At 37.3% G+C, this 19573-nt stretch overlaps 1 protein-coding gene across 10 annotated transcripts in view; it reads left to right on the forward strand.

Moving 5' to 3' along the window:
* Positions 1-17809, forward strand: part of ADD1 (adducin 1) — a 61242-nt gene extending 43433 nt beyond the window's left edge. For 3 of the 10 annotated variants that reach the window (XM_085059673.1, XM_085059676.1, XM_085059674.1), the window contains exons 11-17: positions 1898-1999; positions 3844-3933; positions 4759-4851; positions 10590-10746; positions 11612-11986; positions 12751-12846; positions 17098-17809. In XM_085059673.1, coding sequence (XP_084915799.1) covers positions 1898-1999; positions 3844-3933; positions 4759-4851; positions 10590-10746; positions 11612-11986; positions 12751-12846; positions 17098-17450 — 1266 coding nt within the window. In that variant the 3' untranslated portion in view covers positions 17451-17809. Of the gene's footprint in view, positions 1-1897; positions 2000-3843; positions 3934-4758; positions 4852-10589; positions 10747-11611; positions 11987-12750; positions 12847-13594; positions 13630-17097 lie in introns of those variants that run through there. The other 7 variants (XM_085059675.1, XM_085059677.1, XM_085059678.1 and 4 more) reach the window with 6 other exon arrangements.
* The last annotated feature ends 1764 nt before the right edge of the window (positions 17810-19573 follow it).

The raw sequence follows: 19573 nt of genomic DNA on the forward strand, positions 1-19573 counted from the left end.
TTCTCTATATTTTGAATACTCTTATGGAATGATTCCTCAGGCAATGTCTGTAATAAAATACGTAGTGTTAACATGTAGAAAGTCCTGAAAAAACAGAGGATCTCTGTGCTATTTTTGTGGTGTTCTTTTTGGTTTAAGAAATTAATAAATATGTTTGTTGTTTGTACTATCAACATGTCACTAAGCTAAATTATCATTTAACCTTGATTATAGATTTACCTTGATGAAATATAGTTTGTTATATTGACCTATAGTGATGCAGATTTACCTTGATCAAATATAGTTTTACCATAGCTTAAAGCTATGTATATGTTTGAAGCAGTTTGTGCTTTTCAGCCTCAGCTCACAAAGTAGGTAGGATTTCATATCTGAAACTATCAGTGAAAGGTCAAAGCAAAATTCTTTGTCACAAACTAGTCTTCTTTAATGAAATACTGAAGCAATAGAGAATTTCATGCAGTATAACAGGTTTGTGTATTTAAATTTTTTTATGCTTGCTATTAACCTAAAGAAAAAGTAGCTTGTTAAACTGAGGTTGTTTTTATATATATATATATGTTTTGACTAAAAACTATCTTTAATAAAAAGCTGGAGTAGTTTTTATCTGAGAAGATAATCATCAGTGAGTATTTCACAGCTCCATGTTCATTCCATTTTTTACTTTACAGTTGCAAAACATTTTAAAATTCTGTTGCTTTCTGAAGTCTGACAGTTTCTGGCTATCTTATTGTTTCTTGAAGTTACTCAGGAAAAAGCGCATAGCATTTGCTGTATAAACAGGTTTGCTTTACTGTTCAGTGCATTTTCTATGCAATAGCAATTGGAAATTAGGACACTGTACAAAGTAAATATATCAAGATAAAGAGTTAGTTGTTCATCAAATTAAACAGAACTCCATACTAAATGCACAGATCAAATAAAGCAACCTTCTATGAAGAACCCATGAAGCGCTTAAAGCTTGTGTTTGAGATATTTTTGTAACCTTCTGAGCTATGAGTTATAAAATATTCGACATCACCAAACTGTTCCTTTAGGTTGCTGTGCTGGTGCAGCTCTTTGTTTGTGCAGAAACTAATTATGGTAACAGATCATTTTGCTGAAGTAGCTTGTTTTAATGCAAAACTTTGGTGATGCCCACTCTTGCTTCACAGTACAGAATCATTCACTAAACCTGGTTAGTGACATCACATTGCTTTTCATACTTCTGTCATCTTATGCTTTAAGTTTGCTTTGATGTTTGTTGGGTACCAGAGGATTGAATCAATGATCTCTCTGTCTCTCTCATGTTATCTTGTAAAAACACCCAGTGCAGAAAATGAAAATGGCAGTAACAGGGTCTCAAAGCTCTTGTCTTAGATCTTGCTGTACTTCTGTTTGGGTAAGGAGCAGTGTCCTTTTTAAACAAATATGAAGTCATTTTGAAATTCCTGCTTAAAAATTTCCTTTAAAAGAAATAATTATATTGGCGTTGTCCTACTGCTGTATTAATATGCCTATTCATAAAGTGAGAAGTAGGTGGTTTTTAGGAACACAAAACACTGCAGCTGTCAGTGTGGTCAGGTGCACAGAAAACCAGACCCTCAGTCTTCAGAATCCCTGAACTGCACACAGGAACAGCATTGTTTTGGGTGGAACTTACTTGCAAGTTAACTGGCTCTCTAATTGTTGTTGCTAACTTGACTTGATGGAATGGTTTGAACTCTAGAAATGTATCTGAAGGTACAGTTTATATTACTGAAGAAAGCAGCTTAGTCTTAGAAATGAATAGAAGAATGCAATCATTGGTTCAGTTCTCTGCTCTGTATAATGCATGATCAACTGTGATGTGACTTTGCTGCTCTGAGTGTCCATAGCCATTACAGCAGTTCTGACTCTGCAACTGTTCTTGATGTTACAGTGGACTAAAGAGGATGGACATAGAACTGCCACCTCTGCTGTCCCTAATCTGTTTGTTCCATTGAACACCAATCCAAAGGAGGTCCAAGAAATGAGGAACAAGGTTTGTAATAGCAGTAAAATAACTTTTTTTTGGTCATCACTACAATTAAATTGTGTACTTCCAATGAACTAACATACTTTGCTATAATGACATTATGGGGGCTCAATAACACAGTTCTGGTATTGTCTTATCCCTTTATAGCTAAATAGTGAAACAATTCCTAAGTGTCCTGAACTCCTCTAGGAAAAAGTTGGTAATTCTGTTCACTTCATGAGGACTTTCATTTTTCAGTTGCTGGGTACCTCTGAAACTGCAAGTCCTGAGTTTATGGTAGTAATTCTGTGCCCTGAGACCCTAGTGTTACATTAGTGACCTGTTTTCCTGTTTTGGTAACACTAATTGAAATTTTGTGGCCTAGACAAAGTCTATGGATCTCTCTTCATATTTCAATTTACTGTACTATAATATGCTGTGATGCAGATTTTTTTTTTCCTTTGGAACTGCAAGTTAATCTTTTTGAAATGAGCTTGCAGTTAATTTTCCTGTTTTTTAATTTCAGATCTTCTTGTCACCAATCTACCATCAGGAAAGCATTGAATGCATTGGAGTTTTTTCACTTTATTTCTTTTACAGTATAAAACATGTCCTGGTATCTTGTTAATACTTAACTTATTCTGGATTGTTTTGATACCTCTAACTGATGGCTGTATGGAACATGGGAGTTAGCATTCTGCCAAAGAAAGGCTGTGTGCAGGGGTACTAACAGGAATCTAAAATAATTTGTCTATGGCTGACAGAACTTGCGCTTTCCTGACTTGGCACTGTTAAATAATAATCACCTGAAATGACAATTACAGTGAAATTTCCAAGCAGTTCCTTTGTGTTTCAAACACAAATATTATTTTATTAAAAACTTGAATGAAGTGACTAAGAGGAGTAAGTCTTCACATTTTATACTTTCTCAATGATAAGGGTAGTAAATTAGAAACAAGTGAAAATGATGTGGGATCTTTGCACTCTCTGAAATACCAAGTATTAATAATACTTCTTTTCTGTGTATTTATATGCATATATTTTTTATAATTAGAATGCCCTTTTTAGTTGTAAAGTAGAGGTCTTTTGCGATGCATGCTTTTCTTCATTTATCTTGGAACAAGAACCAGAATATTTTAGAAATAAATTTTGAGTCAGTTGTTATGAATTCTTTACCACTGTATGATAGCTAATTTAAATTGATTAATTTAATAATTTAAATAGATTAATAAATTTAACCCCCCCTAGGTTTAAAGATCCAGTTTCTGTTTCCATCTTCCACATGGAAAGAACTGGGAGGTATTTAGGATGCAACAAAAGGGGTATTTTTGAGAACCCCAAAGTTCAGAGAAAAGTTCAGTGCAGAGAAATTTATATGCCCTTTTGAGGATATGGTCCTGACTAGCTGAAAAAATGGAAAGTTGTACAGTGTTTTACAGTAAGTTCTATAAGATGATGTATTGTGCTGCAATATCAGTAACTAGTGGCAACTGACAGAAACCTGCAAATGAATGTCCAGGGACAATAGACTTAGAAAAGCACAGAGGTCATATTTGTATTTCTCCTCACTTTTCACAAACTGGAGTTGTCTGTTACCTGTTTTACCATGATCTAGTACTAAAAAGCAAAGGACAACACCTTCTGTGGTACTTAAAGACTAAATTGTGAGAAATGTGAGGAAACAGCCAGGAACGTGAACATTTACCTTCACGTGGTGTTAATAAGCTCAGCTTCATTTGATGGCCCTACAGCCACAGCAATAAGCACTGGTTGTTGCCTCTTGGCAAGTTCACTCATTCCTTTTTCAAATATAGAAATGTGATCAACTTCTCTCTGTTCATGAGATTGTATTCTGCTGCTTTCCTTTACAGATCCGAGAGCAAAATTTGCAAGATATTAAAACAGCAGGCCCTCAGTCACAGGTTCTTTCTGGGGTAGTTGTGGACAGGAGCCTTGTACAGGTGAGAGTATTAAATTCCTAAAACTATTAGCTTAATCTACAATATCCTCTGCTTTCACCTAATATATCACTATGAAATTATTCTTTAATCAGCAGAAAGTAACTGTTTATAAGGTAAGTCTTAGAGGTAACACCATTGTCTTTGCAAGAGTGCTCAGGGTCAGAAATTTAGAGGCTTCAGCCATGTAGCCCAAGCATGTCTGTGGAGGATGCTTCTTGGTTTTTTTGCTGAATGTAATGCATGAAATTCAGAAGCCTTATTTATATGGGTTAGATCCTTGTTGACAACTAGTTGGGCTTTGTGACAACTTTTTGTTTGTTTGATTTCTGAGTTTATGAATCTTGAAGTATTAATACTGGGCACAGCAGGCTCACTGTGGGGCAGTAGTGTTTCATGTTAAGTATGGGTTTTCATGCTTCATAATATTTTATTTGAAGAGCAGTTTGGGAAAAAAGCTATTACATCAGTAAAACTTAAAAACAGTATATCTGGATATACAAAAGACTACAAATCGTAACTTAAAGTAAGAATTAGAGCTGTACAGTTATACTGTATAGCTGAATAAAGCTTTTTGTATCCAAGTGCTTTCAACTGTCCCAGATAAGTATTTTCTGATATATTTTTAAAAGTTTGGCAAGTCTTATCATGACCACAGCATTATTCATGTTGGGTGTCATATTGTGTGCATGTCAACTCATTGTCATATGCAATTTCATCTACCAGTTACTGTTTCTTTGCATGTTTCTAGCAAGCATCACAATGCTTATGGTTGATGTTTTAAAGCCCGGGCTCGGTTTGCTCTGTTTACTCAATTTACTGTTGCAGGATGCTCCCCTCTCAGACTGTACGGAATCTATTGAAGGGCTCGATCTCACAGAGCAGGCCTTTAGTCCCGCTAAATCTCTGTCTGTTAGAAAGGTACTGCCCTGTCATACTGCTCTAAATACTGTTGTTCACCCTTCATTTAACCTCTCCTTACCCTGACCTTTTTCCTCTGTTAGCTAATAATTTGGCTAGAAAATAAAAAAATGAAAATAGGTGGATCTTCAAATTATTGTATATGCGATGATGCATACAGTTACTTTACCCTGTTAAGAGTGTCTTAAGGATCTTGGTCTTTTTCTGTAGAAGCTGGTGAGGAAACACTTTTGGTGTTAAGGTGCTGATCAGATTCTGCATCTAGAGGGTTTCTTTATGCATGCTGTTAGTGTTGAATTATTCTAATTTGAGATCAATTTAGAGATAGCTTAATCTTGGCCTGATTACATCAGTAATCAGGTAATTCTGAGGATACCACATACTCAGTGTGTGTTATGTGACACTGTCAGCTCTTGATCTCAGAGCACTAGATGCTGCCTGGCTGCCTTAAAACTTCCTGCAGTTATCTACAAGAGATGCTAAGTAGTGCCCCACGCTTGAAAAATCGATTAGCTTTCACACTTGTAATCATGTTTGTATTTACATAATATACATTAAATACAGAATCAGTTCAAGAGGTGTGGGCACTTCTTGGGGCTGACTGAATGGAGCAGCTGCACACTGCAAATGATGTTTCTTGGACCACATCTAGTTGGAAGCACAGTGTGTAAATAAGCATCAGTGCCTCTTCTGCTCCAGTATTTTACCTAAAAGATTCTTAAATCTTGTGTCTAGGTCATGCCTAAACATCTCAATATCAGAATAGCTTTTGCATGAAAAAAAAAAAACCAGAATAGTTTGACTTACATCATTGTTGGAAACCTTGTGGTTTAATAACACTTTCTAGTGTAATGAGCTAGTTTGTGTTATAGATACTTGGATCATACTGAGAATACGATAGTGATGTTTTTCATATTGCAATTTGTTTTTTCCATATTCTGAAAGGAAATGTAAGAAAACACTATTTCTGGATTTAAGATGAAAAATAAAATAAAGCCAAATTCTTCCAGGCAGCGCATGGCTTTTATTCTCTGCTTAATAATACCTTCAAAGTGAAAAATTATTTTTATGATAATTATCACAACACAGGTGTTTTTTCATCAGTGAAATATTTCAAGTATTATTTTCAAACAATGGCTTCACTTTTCTGTAGAAGTAGTCAGATAGTTTACATGTATTTTCATAGATGGCGGAGAACCAACAAATGGTCTATTGGTTACATGACTTTGTCTAGTAGTATTATGTTAGTGTTTAGATGTCCAAATTATTTGTTTGAGTTTTTTTGTGGTGTCATGAAAGTGCTTTCTGCCTGAAATAGTGTGTAAAATTAGATCGCAATGTAAATTAAAGGAGTAATTATGAAATAGAAGTGACCTATTTCATAATCTTTATTATTTTCATATGGATTGTGACCTGAATGCTTAATAATTTCCTGTTTGGGAAAAAAAACCCCAAAAAAACCAAGAGACAAAACCAAAACAACAAAAAAAACCACCAACCAACCTCAAACTAAACAACCTCCTTTGAAAGTAATGCAACCCAAACCAGAAAATCCAATGAACCGAAAAACAACAAAAAAAAAACACCAGAGAAATTTCCTAGAAAGATTTTGCCATAAAACAGTCATGGTTTGTGGAAAAAAGGAAGTAAGTATAAGCAATCTTACAATGCCAACATAAATGTCACCTGAAAATTTCAATGAAACTGAAGAATCCTGTACATCACCAACTTAGAGACTTTTAGGTACCAGATAATTACGAGTTCTCAGTTGACAAATTCTTTGACACTCAATTACAGTTCAAGTCAAAAGTTTCATCTAATTCCAGTAACTCTTACAATCTATTATGTTTTCAGTTAACATTGAGATTTTTATCAAATACTAATGCACACTATTTTGGATGAAAAAATCCCTCCTTGTATACAGTATGCATGTAACTGCTTTGAGCTCCTGTGCCTATGGCTGCAGCAGTGAATACTGCATTTTGCCTTGTCGCTTGCTTTATCTGTGTTCTGAGAAGTCCTGGCCATGTTGCAACACAACCTCCTTGTGCATCATGTAACTTTTTTCCTGTTCAGACTTGGTTAACCAAGCTTCTGCTGCAGTCTTGGCTGAAAGACAGGGAATGTTGGTTGTTCTTACCAACGACCATTCTGCAGTCCCATAAAAAGTAAAATAAATTCACATGAATTTTCAGTAATTTTAATAAAAGGGGATTCACCCATTTTGTGTCTCTTCCTTTAGAATGGAAATTCTGTGGCTTTGTTTTTAATGCAGACCCTCTCAGTGGTGGCACTGGGTTTGAGTGGTGACTTCTACATGAACAGTACCTCAGGAATCTTTGTGTTTTGGATAAAGGCACTGCATTAATGTCAGGTTGGGTTCAGAGCAATTGTTTACTTAGACAATTATTATGAACCTACTATCTGATTGAGAGAACAATTGGCATATATAAGGTTCCATTTATTCCTGAGAACAAGGTGAAGAGCTTGCCTGTTAAATAATGGTGAGTTTTGAACTTTTCTCTAAAAGTGAGATTTGGTGCAGAAGTAGCAAAATGACTTGATTGTCTAAAATCTTCATGTAGGAAGTATGAGGTCCATGTGTAGTATGAAGGTATATTGTCTATCATGAGCTATAAATTACTTTCCCTTTGTATCTCTGTAGAGGTATATACACTTACAAAATTTTTAAGAGTAAAAATGCATTCTCTTCATTAATATAATCTGTCCAGTGCTTCTTACAGAAGAGAAAATGCTGTTGATATTTGGGTGCATACACATGCAATCAAATTTCAAATAGTCATCAAAATACTTTTGGAATCATCATCAAAGTAATTCTAGTATCAACATAATCCCGATGATATCACTAGAACATGAATTTTTTTCATGTCATCTTGTGTTGAAACAGTGGTAGTCTATGGGAATTTATTCCCTCTTTATCAACTCTTTAATACTGGATGTAATTCCAGACCAATTTTCTTGTTCAGTTTTTCTGAATGTTGATAGGGATCTCTGAATTGCATGGTCAGGTTGATAGCTCTGTAAAGTCTTGTCTACTTTAGTGTCACACTTAACAATTGGAAATATGTTCTGTACTGTCTTCTTAGTCCTTTATACTTGTTTTCTTTCTGTCTCGTGTTCATTTTGTGTTGTATATTTTTATTTTAATTCTTAGAAGGCTGTTCTGTGGCCTATTCTGTGAAGTAAAACCTCTCTGCTTCTTGATTTGTACATGATTTAGAGTAATCACGTTGCAGAACTTACTAAGATACTACTATTTATTTCCCACACTGACTCAGTCCCTCTACCAGTATTATTTTCTTTAGTGGCCTTTGAACTGCTTCCATATTATTGATGCTGAATTAAAACTGCATGTGTTAATCTTGAATCAGTTTTCAGCAGATCAGAAGTTTTCCTTTCTAGTCTCTTGTATAATTTTTCTGCTTTTATGATCCAATGTTGTTTCCTCTGATCTTTTCAATGCTGCTTCTCTTGGGTCAAAGCTATTCAGCAAGTACAAATACTGTTTGCATTGATTGTGGGTGTTTTTGTGGGGGTTTCATTTTGGTTTCTTTGTTTTGTTAGTCTAGTAAATGTGAGGATAAGGAGGAGAACATGTCATGCCAGTGCACCAGTCATCTGCAAACTGCCTGTCTTGCTGTTTGTCATCATTAAATCAATAGGCATTCAGTAACATTCTGTTTCATTAGAAGTTGTTCTACCCAGTAATTCCGGATTTAACTTGCAACATTCAAAGATTCTTAGAAATTTCAGGGATATTAATGGGTACTGTGTGTCTTGTTCCTCTCTTGACCTTTATAATCCCAGAAAACTCTAGAAACTCTGCCTGAGATCAGTGCTTTACAAGGTCCTCCTATTTATGCTGAGTTTTGGTTAAAACTATGGACTTAGTTTGAAGTGTGGCAAAGATAGGGAAATACAAAATTGCCATGGGCATCAGTTTTCTGCCATCATTAAAAGCTGAGACCTGTAGTTTTAGGGGTGTTTTGAATTTACTACAAAACGATTAGGATTTGTACAAAGGTTGATGTTTCTCTGACCTGTTTATGCATTATCTTCTGAGAAGAGCTGTGACTATCAAACCAGTGCTTTGTGGATATAGTTGGGAAAAAGCTTTTGACATTCTACTGTCATTCTACATATAAAATGAAATTTCCTCTTATTTTGTAGAAAAATGGAAGCAATTGGTAATGTTTGAGATGTTACTCTCCTGCAATTCCTTTCAGGGTTTTACAGTGGAGATTTATTATTATGATGTTTTTTCTTTGGTACTTCTAGCTGGTGTTTGCTTCCTGAAGAGCAGTGTAGATTCTAACAGTCATTTGGTCTTACCTCCCTGGATTGCTCTAGACCAGATTTCTGGAGATCTCTCATGAGGCTTTCAGAGCAGCTCTTGTCATCCTTCCATCCAGACATTCTTGTCTGTCACCTCTTTGGTGCTGACAACTTGTCCAAAGCAGTTTTTGGCATCCAAAACAGCATTCTGTCTAATTTCACCATCAGTTTTACAGTGGCCATCCTGTGCTTGTCCATAAAGCGTGGACGTGGGGTGGAATGTTTGTCTCTTTATTCAGGCACTGCATATTTTTGAACTGCACTTTCCAATGCTTTCTTCTAAATATTGGTACAGACAACATTTGACTATGGAGATGACCTGGGTCAATCAGTAGCCCACACCTACTGGGTAATGGAGTTCAAATACCTCTTTTCCATAATGAAGACAGTTTGGGTATCACTGCAACACAGGACACAGGTCATTACACATCAGTCATTTCCAAACTAGTGTCAGAGTTCTGTATATCCAATGGAAGAAACCAAATGCTTAGACAAGTCACTTGAGAGATAGAGCAGCTATCTCCAGGCAAGCATTTTCTGTACCTGCGACAATGAAAAGCCAGTAGCTCTAGCCTTTACTATGGAATCAGAGAAGTAAAACTAAAAATTTTAACATTAGAGAATCTTCAATGCAGCTGCTTTTGTCCGCTGGAACATACTGTACTTAGATTTGCTCATGTTGTATTTTTATTTGTATAACTTTTTATCTGGCTTATATGACAAATGTTATAGATGTAAATATGCTAACTTGTATCAGATTACAGTTAACCTTAATTACTTAAAAATGGCTTGTAATAAGCTGTTAATCTGGTGTATACAGAACAAGATGGCTTTTTACTATAACATCTGTTAGGTGTTATGTAGTAGCTGCTAGAAATGGCTTTTCTGTTATTAAAAAAAATACAAAGCAAAACAAAAACCCAAAGCAAAATAATAATAAAAAAATGGAACAACAAAACAAACCAGAAACAAAAATACCCATGAGCTGAGTTCTTGATCTTTTACAAGTATGCCGTGCCCAGACTGCCATGCAGATGGGCCTGGTATCATGTTTCTTTTATGGGGAGAAAAAGAAACTTGATATACTTTTGTGACTTCAGATATAATTCAGCTAGACTGTTTGGCTGCTGTTTGATTTCCTGCTTAATGGTGGATATTCCCTGGTGGAGACCTGTTTTCTCCTTTATATTAACCTCCTGTGAATCAAAATTTAAAAAAAAAAAATCTGTAATGGATTTTTTTTTTTTATCTAAAAGAGGAAAAAGTAGCATTTTCCAGGTTATAGTTTTGTTTTGTTTTTGGTTGCTTTGTAGCCTCTATACTTCTAAGGATTCTGCAAGTTACTGCTTGATTGCAGATGTATCTTAATTTTCTTTTGCCAGGGAGAGCTGGTGACTGCATCAAAGGCAATAATTGAGAAAGAATATCAACCAAAAGTCATAGTGAGCACAACAGGACCAAATCCCTTCAATAAACTCACTGATCGAGAACTGGAAGAATATCGCAAAGAAGTAGAAAGAAAGCAGAAGGGACCAGAAGGTTAGTTTCTCCATGTGTTTTTTTTCTGCAATAGACTATAATACCAGCAAGTTCCTTAATAACTGGGAGGTGGGTTACCTGCAAGGGCCCTGGATAAATTACCCAGCTTTTGTATGTTTCAGTTTTTCATGTGTGAACTAGAAATTTGAAAAGTATATTAGAGATAAAATGTGTGATCTAAGTGTTTTGAGTGTGAGTGTTCTGTAAAATGCATAGATCTTGCTCTAAAATTGTCCTTGTTGACAAAGTGGGCAGTAGTGCCAGTTTACTCCTGGTGTTAAGAAGCTGAAAGCTTGAAACCTCAGTCAAAACAGTGTTTCAGTACTGGTTTTATTCTGCTTTGTTTCCCTTGGCCCTAGAGCCTAGGGTAAGGTGAGGGAATGGTGGTGTTTTATAGCAGCAACACTGCAGGGTTCTAAGTCATTGGAATTTGTGTATTTGAGATATATGTTGAATGGAGAAGACACAGAATAGCATTTGATTGCTGCTTGGAAATGTGACATCTTGGGGACTTCTACCAAAGTGCACTTTTTCAATCATCCTAGGTTTCTGACAGATTTATGCTCTAAAAAGAGGCCGTTGCTGCATCTGAAGTGGTTCTCTTGCTTTACTTTTGTATAATTATAAGGGATGATACTTATAATATTCATCTGTTGTGACACTGTGAATTTGAATGATGCAGGAACCAGAAGTGCTGTTTCTTTTGCAGTGTGTGTTCCTTGCAGCTGCTTTTTGGGGCAGCAATGTAGGAACCATTGTGTTTGGTTAATGAAGTACTGGGTGGTGTGGGATGGGATGCTGTGCTGTCATGCCTGTTTAACTGCATACCTTTATTCTCTCAGTAACAATGCCACATCCTTCTTAGATAAGGTATCAAAATACGGAGAGACTGTGTTACTGAGGCAGACACCAGCTGGGGAACAGAGTGCAGTGCTTAGAAATCAGACCATCAGTGAGCAAAACACGTCAGATAAAAAATCTCTGGAGTTGAAAGGCAGATCAAACACCTTCCAAGGAACAGATATGAAGACTTTACAGGATTGTGGCGTATCATCACTGTCTAAGTCTTTAGATAACACTCAGTTTGCTGCTGCATGGGTTTCTTGTCAGACCATGCAGCAAATCATCCCACATCTAAACGGAGAAGAGCCAGATGGGCAGAAGTCCTCTCATAAGGAATTTCATACTGCAGTGATCAAAGCATTAAGGTCCGATCCTGACCTTTTGGCTGAGGCCTCAGGTATTACTAACATGGTACAGCTGCGCTTGCAATCCAAGGAACAACCTCTTTATCTACACCATTTGGAGATTCTCTCAGTTGACTCTCATCTGTGGGACTGATTTCACTTTAATTGTGTAGGTGAACTGTATGGAACAATGCTTTAGTGTTGTTCCCGATATATGGTGTACTCCATTAATGTTTTCCTTTGGATCTAGGGCTATTTAAAGCTGGAAGCAAGGGGGACCCTCCTTACTAATAACAAATAACTCAAACCACTGTGAAATCTGTTTGGAATCATATGATTACTGCATGTTTTTCTGATTATCTGTGCAGTCTTCTTTTCTTTCGGGATGCAATTTTGTTTAATGCAAATTTCAGCAATGCAAAGCAAGCAAAAGAGTTATCTTATGTAGGCCTGATAGCCTATCCCCTCCTCCATATTTGTTTATAACTTACTTGTGTTTTTTCCTCACAAGTTTTCTTTATAACAGCATGATAAATCAATTCATAAATGATTTTATTATTCATGCACCCTTGAAGAAAAAAACCAAAACCAACTCCAAAAAAAGCTACAGAGCACAACAGTGACTCGAATGGTTTTATTATTATCAAGCTATGGCTTCATTTTCTTTTGCTTGTTTTGGTATTATTTAATATCCTGGCAGAATTTTGATTCAGAAAAATGTGTTGGTATCTTTTGTACATAGAGCAAAAGGACACTTGTTTTCTTACATGCTAAGAGGTTTTATTTGCCTTTTTAATCCATTTGCCTACACCTGCAGAGCCTTCAGAAGACGGCAGGCCACAGAAAGAGAAAAGCCCCCCTGACCCCACTGCAGCTCGCACTCCTCCCAGTACGCCGATTAAAATAGAGGAAGGTATGTTCTTCTACCTTGGGGGCCAGGGGAGCCAGTAACTGCATCCTTAGTGACTGACGCATGGGAGAACATGAACTAGAGCTAATAACAGTAAATGACTTCTTGTATTTCATTGTTTTACTACCGACAAGATACTCCACTGAACTGTGAGTCTAACAGGAGTTTTGTTTACAATAATAAAGAAGTGTGCATTAATATAAAGACAAATTTCCATCTCTTCAGAATTGCCGTGTCATCTCTTGGTGTTTCTCAACTGATTTACCTTTTTGTACATTTTCTGCGAGATAATTCCTCTTACTGAATGAAACAGTGTCTGATGGTGAACCAGACACATATCTAGATGCTTTGGTAAATCTTCTTCACTGATTGCACATTTCTTAAACATTATTGTACTTGGATTACACCTCACTGAATATTTTCCTACTCAATTTGAATCTAAATTTGATTATTTGCTCACCTTATGTCATAGTTTTAAATAAAATGAGAGCAGGGCTGCTAAAGCTGATAATTCCCTAAAAAAAGAACATAATTATAATCTTGAACAGGTGTAATCCAATTATTGTCTTGTTTCCTTTACCTTGTACATTGGATATATCACTTGTCTGTTAGTCTGCCATTCACTACTTCATCTCATTCTGTTTTCTACAAGAATGGTTGCAACCATTCTTCTAACGTAACACAATGGCTGTGATGAATGCATAGATTCTCTACTTGTGCTTTTTTCTTCTTGTGGCTGCGTTACAAACAGGAGATGGATATGCTAAAGAATACCTGTTACCATAGTAAGTATCATTCCATACTCTGACCTGCTTTTGTGCTTTGCTTCACTCTTGCATCTTTGTTTACTAAGGGTTTTCTTTGTTTTGCTTTTTTTTTTTTTTTCCAAAAAGCAGGCTTCTTCAGTTGAGATGTTGATTTCTTTAGTTCTCAGTTCCATGTATTTCCAGGCAGTTGCAGATCTCATGTTAAAGCACACTCCCCCTTTGAGAGAGACTGTGAAAGTCACCCTCCGTGTTTCCATATCTGTGTGTCCAATTCCTCAATTTAAAAAGGAATAGTCTGAAGTTGTCTGGCAGATATAGCTGAAACAGCCCTGGGAGTTTCTGCCCCAACAGTTTGCTGCTGCCCACACAACTTGGGCCTGGTAACAAAATGGAAGAGTTCCTAATCTATTCCAGTGCGAAATCCACTGACATGGATTTAATTCACCCAGCAGACTTCTGCATGGAAATGGATATGGGACTACTCCTATGTTTTGTGTTAACGGTAGAGGAATTCAAATTCCAACTGAGGAATAACAGCAAGTACTTGGTGGCAGCAACTTCTACAGCTGTTTTGGCTAGCTCTGCAGGGCTCCTTCGGATTATACTTTAAAGGAATAAGGATGTTTGTATGTCCTGTTATATCCGAAAGTCAGTGTGTTTGTCATAGGTGTGAAAGTCAAACTATATTGTAGACACCTGTGATGTTACTGATAAAGTTCTAAAACCTGAAAGTTCTTTTAAACAGAGAATTGTGTTCCAAAAACTCTTCTAGTTGTATAAGTTTTCCAGGACAAACATACAAAGCTTATTTTAGAGAGTAACTGGAAGTTCACACCATGATGACTTTGGGGCAGGTTCTGTTGAATGACAATGTTCTCTGTATACAACCTCTTCTCAACTTCAATTCATCATATTCTTTCTATTTAAGTGTAGCTGAAATCAGTCAAGCATTTTGTGTTAACTCAATTATAGCCTAGTTTGTATGTTTGTCCACATCTCTGTGTTGGAAAAAAAAACCAAACCAAAACCCCATAAACCTTTATTTTCATAAATGTGAATTGTAAACACACACCAGTATTGATGGCTTTGATTGTGGCTTTAAACTCTTAAGCCACAGTGTATATATATAAAGAGAAAGCACAGGTGTAAACAAAAATTTTTAAAAAAACTTTAAAAGTGTTGAGGTACTGCTGAGTTCTTAAACTGTAAATATGTTTTGCAGCAAGATATAAGTTTTTGAAGCTTCCTAGTTGTGTTACTGAAATCCATCCACTAGAGTAGCAGGGCATTAACATATTATGTGCTGGCTTTATTGAATGTGGAATTTGTAAATCTTCCTAATTCTGGTAAAATATTGTCCTTAGCAAATTATATAAACAGATGTTTGCTTGATTCCAGCATCACATTAATCCATTTAGTAAGGATGGCGGGACCTTGACAAACTGGGAAGAATAGCAGTCCTGGGTTAATGAGTTATAAACCCATTTATATTTATTCAATGCTCAGGCCAGCTGGCAAATGCTCTTTGAATGCCTGTAGCTTCCTATTCTTTAATTTGAAGAATTTTTAGGCCCTTTTTTTAAAACTTCAAAACTTTCTTTTAAACTTAATAAATAAATAAAAAAATAAACCTGACTGACAGTCCAATATGGTGCCTGTTCTAAATATTGGGCCAACTAATGAATAGAATATAATATTTTTTACTTGGAAGTGACCTACAATGACCATCTAGTCCAACTGCCTGACCCACTTCAGGGCTGACCAAAAGTTAAACCTAATTGCCCTAATCCCCTTGAACACTGACAGGCCTGGGGCCTTGACCACCTCTCTGAGAAGCCTATTCCAATGTCTGACCACCCTCTCAGTAAAGAAATGCTTCTTAAAGTCCAGTCTGAACCTCCCCTGGGGCAGCTTTGAACCATTCCCAAACATTCTGTCACTGGATCCCAGGCAGAAGAGCTCAGAAATGCTTTCAGTTAATTCCTGAAAAGTCAAATGAAATCCAAAAGCAGTGCAGTGGTAGTGAAGAATTGTAACTGGTGTTTCTTACAAATTTGTGTCTCCCATACATAGACAGGCTAAACTACAGCTCCAGGAGGCAGCCTGTACTGTACATAACTGCTTTCTCTGTTTTGCTCTGATTTAAATCCTGCCTGCATTATAACTTTTAAACAGCTAACTTGTGCATTCCGAGTGTTTGGCACTGAATACTAGTGTGTGGTGTTTATTTAACCTATTAGAAGTTCATGATGCTCTAGGCAAAACATGTTTGTTTCCTAGCAGGTATTCACAGAACAGAGCCCTCTAAAATATGTCAGAGGATTATTAATCCCATCTGGCAGATGTAGAAAGAACACTGTCATTTTCATAGGAAAAATGTGAAAGTATCAAGTATTTTCTGTAAATTCTTGTGAAAGCCTTCAGTCTTTTCAAATTAAAACAAACAAGATTTTGAAAGGGGGCAAAAAATAGTTGCCTTTCATTTGTGCCTCACAATGAGTGTGGCCTGGATTTTGTTCTAAATTCCTCCTTACGTAACATCAATGGGGATAGATGAGACGCAGCTAACGGGACACTGCTCGGCTGCGGTGCACGGAGAGCATTGCAGGCAACTCCACAAAGTGCTCCTTGTTGAACCCATGCACAAAGAGGAGCCTTAAACAGAACATCCCTAAAGCACAGCGGTGAGTGGGGAAAGTGTTGCAATTGAGGGAGGAGTGGCTCAGTTCTCCTTTGGACATACAGTTACCACTGGACTTTTGATGTTCACTTTTACAGGGTGAGTTTTGCTGTTGACATTGCATACAATAAACAAAATAAGCTGTATTGCATAACCTGCTGAGCTCATTTAATTTGATAAACTACATGGATTTTACTTATAGGAATCCATAATATGTACTCATATCTTGCAAAAAAAAAAGTGAAGCCTTTGTGATAGGAAATCATATTTTGAAGCAACATCAGTTAGATCTCATTGAAGAATATTATGAAAATCCCTCTATTGTGATTATAAATTGGCAAGTCAACAATTTAGAAATTAATGGATTTGCATATATGGAATCACTGCAAATCAGCAATTAGTTTTATAGTATTATCTCACCAAAAGAAATAAGAATAAATGTATGGAATTGCAAAACACTCTGCTCAATGCCAATGAAAACTGTACGTTTAATTCCTACTTATTTGTACTAAAATCTTATGTTGCTTGCAAACATCACAAGTAAAACATTAGCGAGGTCTGAACAGCTACTTTCTTGCTGATGCAATTCAGCTTTATCTGTTCTGTGTGAAGAATCTTAAAAACAAATAGAACTCTGGAATATCTTATTTCTTCTGTGCCCAAAGCTGGAGAACAGCCCTATTACAAAGGCTTTAATGCAAAGTAAATATATTAGTTTCTTATAGCGCGCTCACCATCCACTTGCTTCGCTTGCCTGCTCCAGGGACACTTTTGTAAACTCACTGTCCTTGTCTGTCCGTCCACCAGAGACACGGCAGGACCAGACCTATAGAGATGACAGTGATGCTGCAACTTTCAAGCAAACCCTCCCAGATCTCACCCCCGATGAGCCTTCGGAAGCACTCGGCTTCCCTCCCTTAGGAAAGGAGGAAGGGAGATGTGATCAAGATGTGCCCAAAAGCCAAATGGAACCACCTGCAGTGGAAAATAAGGAACCCCAGTCCCAACCCACTGAAGAGCCAGCAACACCAACAGCTGAGGAGGGGACAGCAGCTGATGCAGGTAGTGATGAATCTCCAGGGAAGTCCCCATCAAAAAAGAAAAAGAAGTTTCGCACTCCTTCCTTCCTGAAGAAGAGCAAAAAGAAGAGTGACTCCTAAAGGCCAACCCACTGCAGAAACACTGTCATATTTTAAAATCCATTAACCACTAGAATGTACCAGATCGTACTGAGTGTTTTGTCTTACTATGTAAATGAATGCCACAATTAATCCAACCAGCCCCTCAAGTTATGGCTTGATTGTTTAGGGTTATAACCAGAAACTAATGTCCAAAAAGGTGCTAATCCTGTGTGTTCAGCAGCTGCCACAGATCTGATCCTTAATTTGTAATCAAATGTAAATGACTTCCATGTGGAAGGCATTGATTCACTATTTTTAATTTAAAGCCTGCACTGCTTTGCAAAAGAGTATAAAAAATTCAGAATTAAAAATAAAACACCCATTGCTTACCACGAGAAGTGTTCTTTCCAATATTCTGTTCGAAGCCACAAGTAAATTTCTTAAATTTTGACTTTTAGAGAGGATGCTTTTGCAGTGGTGTTCTCAAGGGGGTGTATTCTTGTACTGACATGTAAACTGCTGCAAGCTTGTGAGTACAGGTTGTGTTTTGGCCAAGCTTTGAGGCTCTCCATTGCTTCCTCTCTTTCTCCCTTTTCACTATTGTTACAAAATGAAGGTGTTTTTCACTTTGGGTTTTTTGGGTTTTTTTTATAACTGGCTGGTGAAATCAGTCTTTGATGTCTAGGACTGAAATGGTGTGTGTTCTGCTCATGTTGTGTGTTCAAAGAGCCCAATCTTGGCCTGTTTTTTTTTTTTTTGTATTTTCTTTCTAGTGAATTACAGTTTAACGGAAATCAGTCTTTGCTCTTGCCTCACTGAGTCATGTGGTGATTTGGCTGTTAGAAAAGGTTAAAAAGTAACTGAAGTAAAAGTATTTCAGAAGTTTTTCAGCTGGTGGTGTGGAGCATGGGCAGGTGTATTTTGGGCCTTAGCACAGTTTTTCTTTCATCCTCTTAAAGATCTCTTTGTTGCACATGCAACCTTGCTGTGCATGAACCCCATGTGCAGCTTTTTGTGTTTTTTCCTTCCCACTGATAAAAATGTAAATGCATTACACTGAGTATTTCACCTTGTTTTATAGTAATTATATTTTCACTTACAAAAGCTGGCATTTCTTTAAATCTTTTTGTTGTTGTTGCCAGCAGTCAAGTACAGAAATCCTGTGTAACCTTAAAGGTGTATTTTCACTGTTTGCTATAAATGTTTGTTTAATGTGCAGCATGGCAAATCACTCTCACCACTGAGTTCACTATTTCCCAGTTATTGCCATGCTTCTGTCTCTCACTAAGTGTAAAAATAGTTGAAGATCAGGTAGGTGAAGCTTGCGGAATTCTCCGGAAAGCGGGTGCTGTTCCCCGGCCCGAGGCCGGCGGCTCGGTGACCATTTCTGGTTTCTAGAATTTGCATTTCGGGTTTAACAGCAGCAAACCCCAACACCCCGTGGGGGTGAGGGCAACACACTGACTCACAGTAAGTGTCTGTAACACAGCAGAACATGGATGTAACCTTTTAGGACAATATTAAATGTTGCAACTGGTAAAATAGCAGAGAACTAATGCCTTACATTCATGCAGCAGAAAGCGCGGAGGGCCGGGCGGGTGGAGCGGCTGGAGGCAGCTCTGGGTGGGCAGAGCAATGCCTGTGTCAGGCTGGGAGGTGCCGATGCCTCGGGCTGGCTTTGGGCAGCAAAGGGCAACAGCTGGGAGTGGAATTGGAGCTGTCAGTGTTCTGGTGAGGAGAGAGGTTTGAGGTGGCCACTGGTACTGTGGGAAAGGTGATGTGGCCTGGGTGGGACAGAGCAGGAGGGCACTGGGCAGGAGCTCCTGGACAGCAGCGCTCAGGCAGGACTGCATGGCACGAATGGCTTTCAGCTTCTACTCTAACCTTGTATGTCCTTGTACACTAGGAAGCAAACAACACTTATTTTGCTAAATTGTGTTTTATTGCAGGGTCGTAACTAAATGACTAATTGCTGTATGTTTCAGTTCTTTACTGAAGTCCCTCCATTTATCTTGACCACATATGCAATGACTCTTAATTTCTAATTTTGTAGTTTGTTCTTTTAGTTCTTTGTATTACAATATGAAATGTAGTCATGTATGGTATGGTTACACACTCTGGGGCAGAATAAAGTCCTGTATTTTTCTTTCTTTCTTGTATCA

This window comes from Lichenostomus cassidix, chromosome 4 (assembly GCF_008360975.1).
Source record: "Lichenostomus cassidix isolate B80296 chromosome 4, HeHo_3.0, whole genome shotgun sequence".
NCBI classification, from domain to species: domain Eukaryota; kingdom Metazoa; phylum Chordata; class Aves; order Passeriformes; family Meliphagidae; genus Lichenostomus; species Lichenostomus cassidix.